Source organism: Epargyreus clarus, unplaced genomic scaffold (assembly GCF_041222505.1).
Source record: "Epargyreus clarus isolate Ecla_fem2 unplaced genomic scaffold, WU_Ecla_fem_2.2 ptg000007l, whole genome shotgun sequence".
Classification (NCBI taxonomy): Eukaryota; Metazoa; Arthropoda; class Insecta; order Lepidoptera; family Hesperiidae; genus Epargyreus; species Epargyreus clarus.
The window spans coordinates 5,188,295-5,205,390 of NW_027332215.1; the positions used below are offsets into that span (position 1 = coordinate 5,188,295).

A 17,096-nucleotide genomic window follows, 5' to 3' on the forward strand; every position below is an offset into this window, starting at 1 on the left:
TTTGAACATAGTGAAGCGCAGGTCTTTGAGTATTTGTTCAAAGCTTGCTTCAAATATTTGAACTTTGCCATTTGGTGTCAGGTTTTCGAGCGCACATCAAAGCGTTCAAACTTCAAATATGTGCGCTGCCTGCTACACATGCGCAACGTCCAGTTGCTAGGAGCTGAAATAAGTGTTCAAATATGTGAGCAAAGTCTTTGTTCAAATATTTTTTTATGTCTGGCACCGGGGTCACACAAATATGTAGTTATATCTTGATTTGTCGAAAGTCATCAAGTTGACGACCCGCGTTGCGGAGCGGTCACTATGCTGGTTTGACGCGCAAGAGTGCCAGGTTCGATCCACGGCCAGTCATCTAAATGGTGATCTGAATTTGCAGTACTCACATTTTTTGCCATACGCTCTTCATATAAAATTGACCAAATTTCCTAGAAATATATACAAGTAAAAATACAACAACAAAATTCAAGCAACATATCTCGCTTTTCTCAATATTGAAAGGGTAATAACAAATAATAAAAATAGTCTGTATTGTAAGCATTCTTAGCATACATGCGAACACTACATAAAGTATTATAATATTCTCAGTACTCTGCGAGCACTAAAAGGATTCCTCTGTGAAGGCTCTGACAAAGCCGGCGATGTATCGGCGACTTCTCGAACATTTCACAAGTGTCTGATATTTTATCTGGTATTCAATTGAAAACGATTATCTCCTTCCATGATGTTGTCCGTCAATCTTATTCCTAGGTTTATTTATAAAGTAAACTGCCATTTACATTTGCGATATAAATCAATAAAACATTTTATATTTGAGGTAACAAACAAACATGCAGTCCAGATGGCAAGTGACTACTGACGTCCATAGACATCTGTAATCAATCTCAGATAAGATTAATGAAATGGTTAAACCTTTAATAGGTTTAATTAAAAAAAATCGTGGAGTAATGAACGTCTTACTTGTGTCTATGTATTCGTAAAGAAGGTTTTTTTTGTTTACGAGGACGAAACCTCTAAAAGGTACCCGCTGCCGTGGGAGCGACGCAGGGTTATGTGGGATTCTTACCGCATTAAAACCCCCCCGGTGGCCGTCCTGGGCGCTGCGTAGAGGGCTCCGGGATCTCCAAAGGAACTCAAATCCAACTATTCCAACTAGTTCTCGTAAATAGGGCCTAATGATAGCTAGAGTCCTATAAGAGGCCTGCCACAAATGCGTTTCTATCCCTAAGGATTAAGTTGGAACGCCTCGGATAAGTATGGCTCACTTACCACAAAGCGGAACACAGCAGTGCTTAACATTGCTGTTATTAGGGTGGTGCCTCCGGAGTCGAGCCTCGAAGGGACCACCAAAGTCTACGACTTTCCAAAGACCGTCAAAGTACACACTAGATCTTAAGAAATATGCGAGGACGATGTAAATTTATTGCAGCATGGTGTCAAATTGTAATCTTTAAGTTAAAGATAGCGTATTTCATTTATCATTCATGAATAGTCAAGCCAAAAAAGTGAGTTCTGATCAAAACGAAGAAAATACAATGGGTGAATAAGTTTTTCCACCAGAAACGTGGATTTAAAACATCCATTTTTCTTCCGCAAAAGTACCGTTAATCCCCAATATTTTGCGGGGCACAAATATCACGTAACAAGCCCTTCTGATACGGTCCATACGTTTATCGAAGATAAGTACACGAAACTCCATTACAAAGTTGAGACCACCTGTGTTTGCAAACACCGACTTTATTATATGTTCGAAACAGACCACGCCGACGAGAATGTTACACGTGCCCGGTCAAATTTAACAAGTTTTATACTTTGATAAGTGAAATAGAATGATACTTCACCGCCTTGAAATTGAATGCCAAAAGGACGATTTCATCATTTGAATTCTTGACAAAGGACAATAATTTTTAGAGAAAATTTGCGTATAAATAATAATTACTACGTAATTTACGTAATACACAAATAAGTATTTCAAACATTTTAGGGACATTATCGAACGGAGACTTTTACGACTTTTACTTTTCAACACTTTATTTACGCAACAATTTCAATTCTCAAAACTGGTTGGACTTTCTTGTTAGGACTGATCAATCTATGTTTTTTACTAATCTAAGGTTTTATATCAGAAATTTATTCAATTTGTAGCGACTTTTTCACAATGTGTAGATTATGGTGTGTTTGATTATTTTATTTGATGATATAAAAAAATTAAATAAAATAAAATTTGAAGGTTTTACTCATTTTTATTTTAGTTATCTAAGATATGATGAGACAGAACCTATACAGAACTAGATTTAACTACGAAAGAAATACTTTCTCCTGAGAATTCAATGTGTCTTCCCCAAATCGAGTAGGAATAAGGAATCGAGCAGGAATCATTATATCATTATTAGTGATAGCCTAGTAGTTGAAATTCAGCATCGTAATCGAACCAAGATTGGAATCACAGGACGACCGCTGATTTTTTGAATTTATGTGCGTAAAAGAAATTTATTATCACTTGCTTTAATGGCGAAGGACAAATTGTGAAGAAACCCGAATATCTGATAGATTAAAATAAAGTTCTCTAGAGTATGTGAATTTTACCGAACTTGGCCACCGTGGAGGGCTATGGCCTAATCCTTCTCATTCTGAAAGAAGACCCATGCCCACCAGTGAGACAGTAGTGGGTTGACGACGAATTCTTTGGTTGGTTTGCTTATCAAATTTGACCTTTGTATGTAATTGGGTCATACGCCTTAGGAGATAATATCAGCATAATAACGAAGTTGTACGAAACCTACCTTTCCTGCGAAATTGTGGCAAGCAATACTTATTTGTAAGGGATGGTTTCTAACAAGAATTAAATAATTGGCCAAGTGTGAGTCGATCTTGCACATGGAGGGTTCCATGTCATTATAGTTTCATTTTTTTATTTTCAGTAATTATCATTATTATAGCTGCCATTGATGTAAATTTGAAGTGGCATTGTGAAAATTTGAACGGTTCTAGCTATTACGATTCAATAGGTAAACCGAAAAACTGCGAAATTAGCGGTTTCTTATATGGTGATCACAGTTAAATTTACTCTGTAAATATTTCAGTATCTATCGATCTAAATATTATTTGTACGGTTCAAGATATACCGCCCTGTGGACAGGTGGAGGATTTTATAGATTATACGCAGCGTTCCGATTCCATAATTCAAAGAGTAGAAAATAAAGAAACTTTGTCTCTTACATTGCGAAAACTGCATTAAGAACTATCCACAGCAGACAAGATCGAGCGTCGAAGGAAACGATTTATAAGACTTGTCACTACTACCAGACTTGAGCAGGTACTAACCGAAGATTATTTCCTAATGCATTGGGGTAAAGTTTTAGAAATAAAATTGAAATGAGTTTAAAATACTTAGGGTGGGTTGCATTGAAAGCCTGGTTAAAGTTTGTGTGAATGTTAAATATAACATTAACTTTGACGGTAGCAATAGAATGTAAGAATTCTGTGTTGCACCAATGATTTGTCATTAACGTCATTTGTGTCGCTGTCACCGCAATTTTTATTCGAATTTGACAGATAGGGAAGTTGACTAATACAGTTACTTTAACCGATCTAAATCGAGTGGTTAAAATTAACTATTCGTTATGACGTAATTTCAACCTCAACTAAAATGGTGCAACTAATTATTTTTTTAACCATGGTTTTGACGGTTGGTTAGGCGTCTGTAAATGTTAAAGTTGCATGATGAAACTGTCCCACTGCTGGGCTCGGTTTTCCTCACAGGATAAGAAGGATTAGACAATAGTCCACAGTGCTAGCCAAGTGCGTATGGGTAGACCTTACATACCTATGAGAACATTTAAAGACTTTAAATAAACAGGTTTATTGTGATAGAATATCATAATAAGTAACACCTATTTATTTATTATTTTATTAATAGCATACAATTTACTACAAACAAATTTAGCTTGTTTTTAAAAACTTCATAGTGTACATTTATTTTTATCTCGAAGATAATTAGAATAAATTACTTCTTCAAAGGAGTGTATGTGTATATTAGTTTCAAGTATATTAATTTCACATCATCTGATATGTAGACTCGAAAGTGGCTTTTTACCTTGTTTCATTTTCATTCCGTCGTTCGAAGCAACCTATCGCTTTAAGGGCACATAAAGTAAATAAGGTCTCGGGGATAAATTTCGTAGCAGCTTCCGAAATTCTTTTAGCGTTGGCGGATATTATCCGCCAACGCTAAAAGAATTTCGGCAAAATGAACCGGTGATGCTCTATTAAATTACCTATAGACGTTATCTGTGTGTGACGTTGTGATGTGATGAAATTGAAATGAAGGTATAGCCGTATATTATGCATATAAAGGAGATAAATAATTCGCCAAGTACGAGTCGAACTCGCACATAGAGGCTTCCGTACCACCAAATGTTCATTATTTTCTACTTATTATTATTTCTTACTTTTATTCATTTTATTATTTTCAACAATACTTAGTAATATGACACAACAATAGATGGCGTTGGAGTGATTATGAATGATATGTAAACAACGTATAATAAAATTAATAAAAACTAAATTAAAATATGTTTTATATCACGGCGTGCGTAAATGGACGTTTTACGCACGCTTCGCGTGCGCAAAACCCCCATTTCCGACCCCGTAATATAAAATTTTATACAACACGCGGACGAAAAATGTTTTTCTGACTCGTGTGATTGCAGTCCTCGCCTGCGGCTCGGCCTGCAAACTCACACTTGTCAGAAAAAAAATTTTCGTCCTCGTATTGTAATGTACTATTATGGTTCTTATTTTTATTTATTATAATATCAGTTATACCCTAATTTAACCTAGTACGGTTTAACAATAAGATCGAAAAATGCTGAAAAAATCCGGTTTGTTGTATGGAGACACCCTTTAATATTCAACTTTATTTTATTTTTAGTATTTGTTGTTATAGCGGCCACCGTTATACATCCTCTGAAGAATTTCATGTGTCTGTCTACTACGGTTCTGGAGATATAGCCCTGGGATAGACGTACAGACGGACAGACGGACAGACAGCGAAGTCTTAGTAATAGAGTTCCGTTTTTACCCTTTGGGTACCGTACCCTAAGAACACATTTCCCAAAGTTAGCTAAAACATTTTAACATTATCAATGAATAAAGGTATAGCCTTATATTATGGATATTAAGGAGATAAGAAATACATTACCAAAGTTAACAAAATAATTTTAACGCTATATGAATGTAACCTAATAATTATTTAAAGTTAACTCGTTGAGTTTAATCTTGTTTAAAATATTGGCTGGTGTTTATTATGGATTTAACTTAAGATTTTATTCGGTCGAAGTAAAAACGCAGGAGACAAAATATTACAAAATGTTTAATGTATCGACCTAGTTTATGCTATAGCTTTATCGGTTTTTCTAGCCTATCAAATTCCTTATTTGTTTTATGTTTTTCGTCTAATCTCGTATGTACAGAACGCAGTCCACGTGGTGGTAAGAGATCACGGTCTCCAATGGACATCTGTAACGAACAACATATGGAATTGTTTAACCTGAAGCCGGTCATAAATACGTGACCTCAGTTCGTTGAGGACTAAGGCCTCTTAGTTCTTTTTTTAGCCGCAATCCAAACCCTTCCGCCTAAACAGGAACTTCTTCACGTTAGAAATAAGTTTCGTTCGTTCGTTTTATTATTATTATTAGAGTCCGCGCCAAACTGCTAGTCCGCTCTGAATATACAAATGAGTCGCGTCGCAATAACCAATTGTAGTTATTAGCGGGATGAAGACAGCGCGGGACCCCCCCGGCATCCGTCTCTTGCTCGCTCTCGCTCACGGGTACATACGAGTAGCTTCGTTAATGTGCCCTTACTGTTGCTACGGAGTAATTATGCTTATAGTTGTGTTCGACTCCATTGGCCGTCTGACTACACCTGCACGCAACAATTTTAGAGCGGACTTAATGTTTGGCGCGGACTATACTACAACTATTATGTATATTATCCTAACGTTATTGTATTTGTCAACAGGTTATTGACGCATTGCACTTCATGCATTACACTGCGAAGCAAGTTCATCGCAATGTATGCCCTCAAGTGATCTTGGTTACTAAGCGGGGCACTTGGAAGCTCTTCGGTCTCGAATTTGTCGGTTAGTATTTTGCCATATTTTTTATAATATAGGAGTAGCAGACGAGCATGGAGTCCACCTAATGGTGAGTGGTTACTGCCACCCATGGACGCGATGCGCCGCTACCCACGAGGACTAAGCTGTAACGCCTCTAAAAAGTATGTCTCCCTTACCACCCTTCAAACCAAAACACAGCAGCGTTTAACACTGCTATTATGACGTAGAAATTGGTGTGGCGGTGGTGCCGCCGGAGTTGAACCACAGAGGGTCCTACCACCTGCAAATTATATATTGTTCATATTATAAACTTATCGTCTCATCTACTGTCTTTGTTATCTCCTCAAGTTATGATTACGATAAATGTCGTACTATGTTATTAGATTTGTCTTTGCCTTACCTCCAGTGTCAATTGATTTTAGCCTCAACTGAATTAAATAGGTGACTTACAGGGATGTTATGGAGTTTCCCTACTACTATTAGGTTACCTAATACGATAAGATAAAAGTGCGAATAATTTCGGATAAGGGCGAAGCCGACGCTGTTCCGTTACGTTACAAATAAAATCATTCCTTCCTTCCTTAGAAAAATAACATCTGTAACCGAAACTATCGGATAAATCGAATCTGTCATATCCGAAAACATTGTAGTATTTTTAACAGACTTAAAAAAGAAGGTTTCTCAATTCGACGGTATATATGTTGTTTTTATGTTTGTTCGGGGATAACTTCGTCGTTAATGAACCGATTTTGATCATTTTTTTGTTGGAAAGAAGATATGTCCAAAAAATTGAAATAAATGTTGGTTTAGTATATATACTCGTACTAGCTGACCCGGCAAACGTTCTATAAGTAGTAAAATAATGGTTAGAACAGGTTTCAGAGTTGTGGAATTTATGTTGTGCATTAGTATTTACCCTGTCTCTATGATATTTGTGATGTGCATTTTATGAATATCCAAAGTATATAATGTTTGAACATGTACAATATTTACTCTTAATAACGTTATTCGTAGAGAGTAACAAACAAATCCTTTGAGCTATTTATTAAATAGAATATCTGAATATGATATTTCACTATTAATTCGTGCGAAAGTCATATATTTACATAATGTGTCGCCATTAAGTTTATCTCTCCTAGAAGTGGTGGGATAAAAGTCTAAAGTATTCTATGAAGTCATAACATGTTTACTACAGGAATAATTCAAAGAGCACACAATGTTTATAATAATAATAATCATCATATACAAGACTTTTTTATCTCATATTTGTCTAGTCTTTGTAAGTTATGTATTTAATTACTTTTTTTTTATAAATTGCTCGCACGCGATAGGAGCAGCATCTATAATATTAGTGAGGTTAACATTTAACATAATTAATAGTTAATACACTGCGTTAAATACGTGTAACTACGTACCACAATTGGTTATATCTTACAAACGATATAGGTACTTCAAAAAAATAAAACCATTTGTTGTATACACTCGAGTTTTTTATTCACGCACGAAACAAGATAAACAAAAAGTTTCAAAGATCCCTTGTGAACAACGCACTTTGATTGTGCGAGTCCACCGAAGTTAGTAGGAGACCAATCCAAAAAGTTCTGACATCTGGAGAAGCAGCGCCGCGACCTTTCCTTTATATTCGTGTTGTACACCAGCACGACATGGAACCACAGACTTGTAATGTGATCACATAAATAATTATCCATGTTAGAGCCAAATTGGATTTTTTTGGACAAAATTTTGTTTTGTATAAGTCGATGCGCGCAGTAGATTTTGTTGAAATTAAATCAGAGTTGAAAAACACAGGGTGTAGACCGTACGAGTCTCGTAGTTGACCACGCTGGTCAAGTGCGAAGTGTTAGACATCACACACCTTCGAGAACTTTGTCTTTAAGAACTCTGAAGAAGAGTCTCCTCACAATGTGTTCCCTCAACGTTATGCCAAGTACTATTAATTTCTAATACGCACATAACTTCAAATAATCAGTTACATGCCCGGGATTCTAACCTCGGGACCCAAAAGCCGAGTTTCAATCTAGGCAATCCCTGCTTAGACATTTTATATACATACATTCCTAATGAAGTGGCAGTATACTTACAAAAGCTATACTTTGGATAACAATTGCGCTGTCACGGTAAATTTATGCTCAAGGCTGTACCCGGCACGTGATTAAATTTTAATTGCCTCCTAAAATTACTCCTTAGTAATATAATCCGATATCTGACACGAACACCGTTGAGATGAGTTGGATGTATATATAAAATACTAGCAGAACCCGCGGCTTCGCCCGCGTAAAAAAATATGATATGACATACAAATAACTGTAATCGTGAATTTGTCAAACCTTTAACAATTTTAACGATAAAGTAGCATTAATATTTAATTAACAAAAGCTTTTTTTCCGTCACTGTGTACCTAAATTGGGCAAGTTTTTTTCAGAAACATACACTAAAACTCTAATTAGTGGACTGTAATGAAACTTTCTTAAAAATATAAGTTTTATGTAGGATACAATAATTATTATTTACACTATTCCATAGGAACCGTCAATGTTATATGGGACCTTATATACAGTGGTTCTTTCCAGGGTCTCTGGCTGGGCGGTTAGAGCTCCCATTCTTGCCGCCCGCAACTCCAGAAGTCCCCCTTTAGTCTCGTACGACAGGCAGGGGATACTGTAGCCCTGTTCTAGCCAAAAATTTTAATCCAAGGTCTATGTGTCTACCACATCATCATCACTAATCCACGCATAACCACAATCATACCCCACGGCAGGGCAATGTTGGCACGCAGTGTGTCCAAAGTAGTTGCGATGCACCTAATCAGTATACCAAAATGTAGGCCAATTTGAATAAACTTAAACATTATCATATATGAAATTTGCACCCATCCACGTTGTCGCGTATTGTCTGAATAGACGTTATCTGAAATTTCACGTTTCTAACTTCAAACCTAAAAGATTCCCGTATACATACATATAACACTTATTTTACCTCCTTAGTAGAATTTCAAAAACATTCCTATGTACATATGCATCAATAAATACTTTATCAGTAAATTTTTGAAAGCTAATATTCCAGCTATATTAATATTCCATAATAGAACAGCGGTCGGCTAGCTCGGACACCCACGGGTGGTGTGTGGCCCGCGACTTTCCCTTGTGGCCCGCGGGTCTGCGCGTTACTAATAATTGGCCAAGTGCAAGTCAAACCCGCACCTGGAAGGTTCCGTACAACCAATATTTTATTTTTTTAAATTTCTAGTATTTAATATTGTAGCAGCCATTAAAGTACACACATTGTGAAAATTTGAACTGTCTACCTCTAATGGTTCAAAAGTTAAGTAGTTGGAAAAATATCGAATAGCAGTTTGTTGTATGGGGTCCCCATAAGAAGCTCAATTTTTTCGAACCAGAAAGCTAAATGCTATTTTTACAGTCCTTGTTTCCAAATTAACGGATTTTAAAATAAAGTTCTATTCCCTATTAATCGAACTTAAGGGTTGATTTTCCAAAAACGGTAAAATAGGTGTTCTATTATTTTCAATCAGAAAGCTGAATACCAATTTTCATAGACTTTGTTTCAAAATCTACGGACTTCCCAACAAACTTTCAATCCCTATTTTACCCTCTTAAGGGTATATTTTCCATAAATGGTGTTAAAAAAGTTTTATTATTTCCAACAGGCAAGCCAAATACAATTTTTTATAGTCCTTGCTTCCGAATTAACGGAGTTTGAAATAAAATTCCAACCCCCATTTAACTACCTTAAGGGATGATTTTCCAAAAACAATTAAATAGGTGATTAATTATTTTCTATCGAAAACCCAAATACCGATTTTCATATAGTTTACATCAAAACTGGGGGACTTTCATACAAACCTATAACCCTTATTTAACCCATATAAGGGTTGATTTTCCAAAAACGGTAGAATTAAAGTTCCACTATATCTAATCAATAAGGCCATGACTAACTTTCGTAGTGCTGGCTTTCAAATTGGCAAATTTTAAAATAAGCTGTCAACCCGTATTTAACCACCTTTAGGGCTGATTTTCGAAAAACCCTTAGATTAGATTTTTATTACTTTAAATCAAAAAGCTAAATAACAATTTTCATCCAGTTTGCTTTAAAACTGACGGACTTTCATACTAACTTTCAACCCCCATTTAACCCCCTTAACGGTGGAATATCAAAACAACCGTTCTTAGTGCGCATCTACATTATAAAATGAAGCTATATTTCAAATTTCATGATTGTAGCTTCAGTAGTTTAGTCAAAACCTTGATTAATACATTTTGAACGTGAGTATCTTTTCGCTTTTATATATATAGATTTATTACATAATTATATACTCGTACGTGCACATTAGATAGCCTAGTGGTTGAATCGCCAATCAATCAAGAGGACCAACGTTCAAATCATCAAAGTCATACGTACCTAGTATTAGAAATGATATGATGATGATGATGTGAGAGGTACCACCGTCGAACCTACTTATATGGTAAAGAAGATCTTGCGTTACACATAAGGTGATATAAGCTTCAAAAGTGGCAAAGTTTATCCACCAAAGGTCGAACTTACGACAGCCAGGGAATTCCGTAGCTCTATTTTGGTTCCGTGATGGCAAGGACAGACGTTCATACAGATGTTCATACGACAGACTAATAAAGCTGGCATTCCGAGTGTGTGATTAAATAACGTAGAGAGAACAACGTGACGTAAAGTATCTAACGTATTGTAACGTACGTAATGCAGAGACTATACATATAATAAAGAGTTAATAAAGGTTATATTGTTCACAGAGGAGGTTGGCCGAGACCCACTTGACCCTATCTCAGTGCCCCCGTGGTCCCTGAAAGTGGCCAGAATTGGACAACCCCACTTAGACTACATGGGTAAGTATAGAAATAAATTGTACATACTTAGGATAGTAAACGTAAAATTTCATACATTTTAGACACTTTTTTGATACTTCATTAGTTCAAATAGTTAGTTCAAATTAGGGAGGGCGAACCTAATTGATTGAAACATCAATTCTTTGTTTTTGTAATAGGATAGCACTCCAGCATTGTCATGGACAAATTTATGTGTTTAAACGGAAACTTTTGATTTCCAAAGAGTACGATTATAGTTGCATTAGTAAATTATCTACTAGATCTTAGAAGGCTAGAAACCCTTATTATGAAGGTTTTGATAGCTATTAATGGCTAGTTAACTTTGCATTATTTTGATGATAGATAGGTTAGGTTAGGTTATGTAATTTGAATCCTATGGTTAGGTTAGGCTAACCTAACCATATTTAGGTTAGCCTAACCTAATCATACGATTCAAATGGTTTTGCAGAGAAGTCCGCGAAAACAAGTAATTAATTTATATCCCTACCCCAATTTGGACTACTGCGGTGAGTGTTTTGTAACTATCATTCAACTACATTCCGAACTGAGGATGGCGAATTAAGAATCCTTTCACACAAGCGATTTTTGACCGCTTACTAATAATCGCATCGCTTGTGAACGGCAATAGTTATGCAAGTTTGTGAAATTATTTATCGATATAAATATCCGTTGATCTCAAAACCTATGTCGGTAATCGATAGTGTCTAAAATTTCGATGCAATTTTATGGATACTTAAGGTTAGATTCAATACTTTTTTTAATTGCTGTATTAATTTCATATACAATTTTTGGTGCAAAATAGATCAATATTTGGCTATTAGTAACATTTTTCATAAAATTCGCCATCACTAGTTTGTTTTTGTCGTTAAGAGTTAACAGTTCTGACAGTTTAGCAAACTATGTGTGGGTTGCATCATGTAACTTTAACATTTACAGAAGCCTAACCAACCGTCAAATCCATGGTTAAAAAAATAATCCGTTGCACCATTTTAGTTGAAGTTGAAATTACGTCATAACTAATACTTATTAACCGCTTGATTTAGATCGGTTAAAGTTACTGTATTTGTCAACTTCCCTTTCTGACAATTTCGACTAAAAATTGCGGTGACAGCGACACAAATGACATTAATGACAAATCAATTGGTGCAACACAGAATTCTTACATCCCATCGCTACCGTCAAAGTTACTGTTATATTTAATTTTAACGCAAACTTTAACCGGGCTTTGCAACCCACCCTAAGCTTGTCATTATTTTAAATAATATTATACATTTTCAAGTATATCAAGTTTAACTTAGTACTTTTGAATGACATTTGAGCCAAGCTTTGGTCAGAACTTCCGTTGGACTCTTAACTTCAACTCCTAGAACGACCATCCATTGGATACCATCGCCTGAGCGATAGTTGCAAAAGCTGTTGCTTAAGAGATTGTATTAAGGGTACCAGATTTGTGGGTTGGACGATGAATCTGTAACTCTTGGTGCAAACTCTTTGCGCAAACTGTACCCTTAGTAGGAGTTTTTACGTTTTTACAAAAATGTATGGGCAAATACGTAAACAAATACAAAAGCAATCATACTAAGGGTACTGGTGATTCGAACAATCTGTCAATAGTCGAAAGTCTGCACATGCAATCTATCCAACGTTTTACCAAAGATCGACTTTTGACGATTCCTTCATACCAGGTTGTCAAATTTCGATATTCAGTAGGTGAGATGGGACAGATCGATTATTGATAACGATCGTTAATCACTAAAGATTTGAGATGCTCAAGCGATAATAGCCAATCGATAGCCTTATGTTTAAGGACTACTTAGCGCATTTATCCCCTTTGTTCATAAACGCATTTCCGGGTTCGATCCCCGGCGAAACAGATCTAAATAATTTGATGATGATTTAGATTTCTGTTTTGTGTGTGGGTGTTTGTGTGTCTGTCTATGTGTGGGTCAATGGCACCGACGTCACAGTGAATCCTACTGTGAGGCTGTGAGTGTAGAAAGCTTCTTTTATGTTATTAATTTTTTAAACCATCTCTACTCCATTTCATTTCGTTTCGTTTTACTTCACTTCTATTTTACTTCTTACTTTCTTATTATCTAAGTACATACATGCCCCTATTTTCTTTTTAGCTTATTAGGTTTTTAGAATAATGTAGAAGAATATCCTATCCATATTACTTTTTGATCATTGCTTTTGTTTTGCATGTAGAACGCGAAAACTATTCGAATTCAAGCGTTTATTAATAAAGGGGTTCTTTCCATAAACTCTCACAATGATGAGGCGCCGGGCGGCTTGACTTGCACATTACAACATAGGTATATACCGGTAACTTGCCTTGCGATGGTTAAATAAGTCCCCATTTATATCTATTCGTATTGTAAGGTCACATTTATTATTATACCTTATTGCGTTAGTTTAACATCATAAAAATAAATAAAATTAAAATAAGTTTAAAACCTTTCACTCGAAAAATAATGCTGGCCACATATTTAAATTGGCTGTAACGCTGTATTCGTGATTTAAAAAAACAAAAGTGTATTATGGCGGGAAACGGCAGATGTCAAGGACGATGTTTGTGGAGGTCATGGAATTAATTAAAAATAACTAGCTGGATTCAAGTCTTTCATTGGAGATACCCCCAACAATTCAGCCAGTGGGATCGCCTGCGTAAAACTGCGTAAGTTGATTTATTGGATATATTTAAATATAACAAATTAGGAATCGATACAAATGTTGGTTGACACAGATTGTCTTAAGCTATCTGAGTTTATTAAATAGACACGTAGTAGCCTAGCCGGCCGTTTTACAGGAATTTGATTGGCTCAAATGGTTTTCTATTCATTTCACCTTATTTTGATATAAAATATATAAATCATAAGAGCTTTATATGAGAAGTTCTTACCTATGGTTCTTACTTACACAGCCGAGATATAAAATGGCGGTAACGTTGTTATTAATATTAATATTCGTTTAGAAGAACTTTAATTTTATAAGACAACTTTTGCAGGCTTTAAATTATTAATATTTTGTGATACATTTAACACGTAACGTTTTGGAGTAGGTATGTGTTAAATATTTATAAGTATATTACGAATAATAATAATGGTCCTATATCAGTAGGTACTAGGGCTCGTTGTGAGGATAATATTCGAAAGTAATTACTGTTTTTTAAAGTTATCGATGTTCTATTGTTTAACATCGTATAATAATAATGGTTACGCGTATAATAATAATGGGATTAGTTTATTGAATTTCAGTTTATTGAATTTTGTGCGGTTTGTGTTATTCCTAAGTATCTATTACGTTACTGACAATTGGAAAAGTATGGTTACAGCTTGTACTTACTTAGGTACATTTTTAAACAGAATTAATTGCAAGTTTTATTTTTGTTTTCATGTTATTATTGGATCAAACAATGGAGAATACCTGTGGACTTTGGAACGATATAATAATGGACTGGGCATTCAGCACTAAAAGCACTTGTTACCATTTCTGAGGAGAAGAATTACGAGTCATAAGATATGATAGAAGAAAAGCAAGACAAATTGTTTACATTATTTGGAGAAAATTTGATGGTTGTCGGTTACAGGGTTTATAAGTATATATTTCGGAATTAATTTGTGAGTCGTTAAAATATATGTATATGATTCAATTTTGATTAGCTAACTTATCGGTATGTTAAGAAAGCAATAACTGGTTTGTACATTTTTTATGAATTGAGTTTTTGAGTATTCTACTTATTTGAGTTAAATTGTTTGTGGTTTAAGTTACCTATATGAATTGTACCCGTGATTATTCTTTTTGGAGTGTAGCTCTACCATGCACATAGTGGGAAGGGGCGTAAGATGTTAGATTATCTTCTTACGTATTAATTTATTATTATTTGTTAACAGATAATATAGATTTTGTGAATGCGGTATGTAAAGGAAAACTTAAGTAAAGGATATAAAATGCAATAATCTTCTAAATTTTTGTGAGTAAAATATATAAGAGGGATAAAATATTAAAGTTACAAAAAAGGGCATGTAATATGTAATAATCTAATAATAATCTTGTAAGTTATAAAAGAAGGATATAATATAAGAGGTATATTTTGATATTATTAAATGATGATAACAGAAGGGATATTTCTGGATGGATTATGTGGATGTGATATGTATGTAAAGTAATTTTATAAAATGTGATAATCTTGTGAATTATAAAAGAGAGATAAAATATAAGAATTACAAAAGAAGGATATAATTTAAGGGGTACATTTTGATATTTTTAAAGGATCATAATAGAAGGAATATTTCTGGATAAATATATGTATTTTTGGATGGATAGTTTTCTGGATCAGGAGGATAATAGAGATCATCGACAGTTGGTTGGTTGAAAACTACTCATCGCAAGCAGAGTGTTGTGGAGTAAAATCACTCCGCTGCAGCCACGGCAGCGGAGCCAGCTACAACCGCCGACGATGCCTGCGTGAGGGGGAAGCAACGTTGGAGCGTGAGTGATAACGACTACATTGGGGAAGACAATACAGAACGTAGAGTGCAGTGCCGCGAGCAGCGGGACCGGCGTCCGGCCAGCGCGCCCCGCCAACCGCCCCGCCCCGCACCGCACCGCACCGCCCGCACATCGTACGCCGCGCCGCCGCCGACTCGTCGCGGACGCAGCTTCGTAGAAAGACGCTCGACAGGAGCGCAACACCAGTTCCAATCGTTACAAAAGTTATGTAGTCTTTCCTTTTGTTTCAAAGATGTTTTTATGATTTTGGGTAAATTATATTTGGCTTGATGATCTATGGAAGTATACCGAATGATACTTGTAAACAACAATAAATTTTAAAATAATACTTACTGTTCAAAATGATTCTCAAGTTACATTGCAAATGATCGATCGAAATTTATTCACATTGAATTAGGTATATGGCATACAATTATTATTGTGTCCCTACAATATTTGTAGTACAATAAAACATTTGGATAATATTAATTTAGAGAAAAAAAATAATAAGGTTAAACATTGCTTTAGACAAAATGGATAATATAATATTTAAATAATGACATAGGAATTGATATATAGATGGATGGATGCAAGATAGTAATGTAGATAATGCTTAAAGATTATGTCTGTAAGTACTTGTAGGGTGTAATATTAGGTTTTGGATGAGTATGAATTAGCTATATGACATACAATTCTTATTGTGTCCCTGCAATATTTGTAGTACAATAAAACATTTGGAGAATATTAATTTAGAGAAAAAAACAATAAGATTAAACATTGCTTTAGACAAAATGGATAATATAATATATGAATAAAGAAAATAATTATATAGGAGTTACTATATAGAAGGATGGATGCAAGATAGTAATGGAGATAATGCTTAAAGATTATGTCTATAGGTACTTGTAGGGTATAATATTAGGTTTTGGATGAGTATTGGATGGATGAAATTGAAGTGTCTATACACCATTGTACGAACAGTAGGTCATTAATGGTATACGATGGGATTGTTTGCATGGGGAGACTGGGGCGAGTGGGCACATTGATATGGATACTGTTGTAAAAGTGCACGACATAACAAGCTTGAATTAAGTATGTATAGTGGACCTATGTTATTATGGATTTTAAAATGATTTAACTACATAGATACGTTTGAATTGTTACAGTACAAGAACGATAATGGTTAAGTTTGCTACTCGACAAAAGAATACCATTTTTGGACAGAGGTCACGAGGGTAGAAGGTGGAGTTTGAGGAAGTTGGAGGAAGGATTTTAGATTGAGGTCAGGAACGAGAAAGTATGGGTTCGTTACCTGAATAAGGATATTGGATTGAGGTCAGGAACGAGAAAGGATGGGTTCGTTACCTGAATGAGGATATTGGATTGAGGTCAGGAACGAGAAAGGATGGGTTCGTTACCTGAATGAGGATATTGGATTGAGGTCAGGAACGAGAAAGGATGGGTTCGTTACCTGAATGAGGATATTGCATTGAGGTCAGGAACGAGAAAGGATGGGTTCGTTACCTGAATAAGGATATTGGATTGGAGTCAGGAACAAGAAAGGCTGGGTTAGTTACCTGAAT

General features: G+C 35.3%; 1 protein-coding gene across 1 annotated transcript in view; it reads left to right on the forward strand.

Moving 5' to 3' along the window:
• bma (SCY1-like protein bma) overlaps positions 1-17,096 on the forward strand; it is a 171,478-nt gene that overhangs the window by 135,104 nt on the left and 19,278 nt on the right. Inside the window, exons 5-6 of the mRNA XM_073074387.1 lie at positions 6,028-6,148; positions 10,930-11,022. Coding sequence (XP_072930488.1) covers positions 6,028-6,148; positions 10,930-11,022 — 214 coding nt within the window. The remainder of the gene's footprint in view (positions 1-6,027; positions 6,149-10,929; positions 11,023-17,096) is intronic.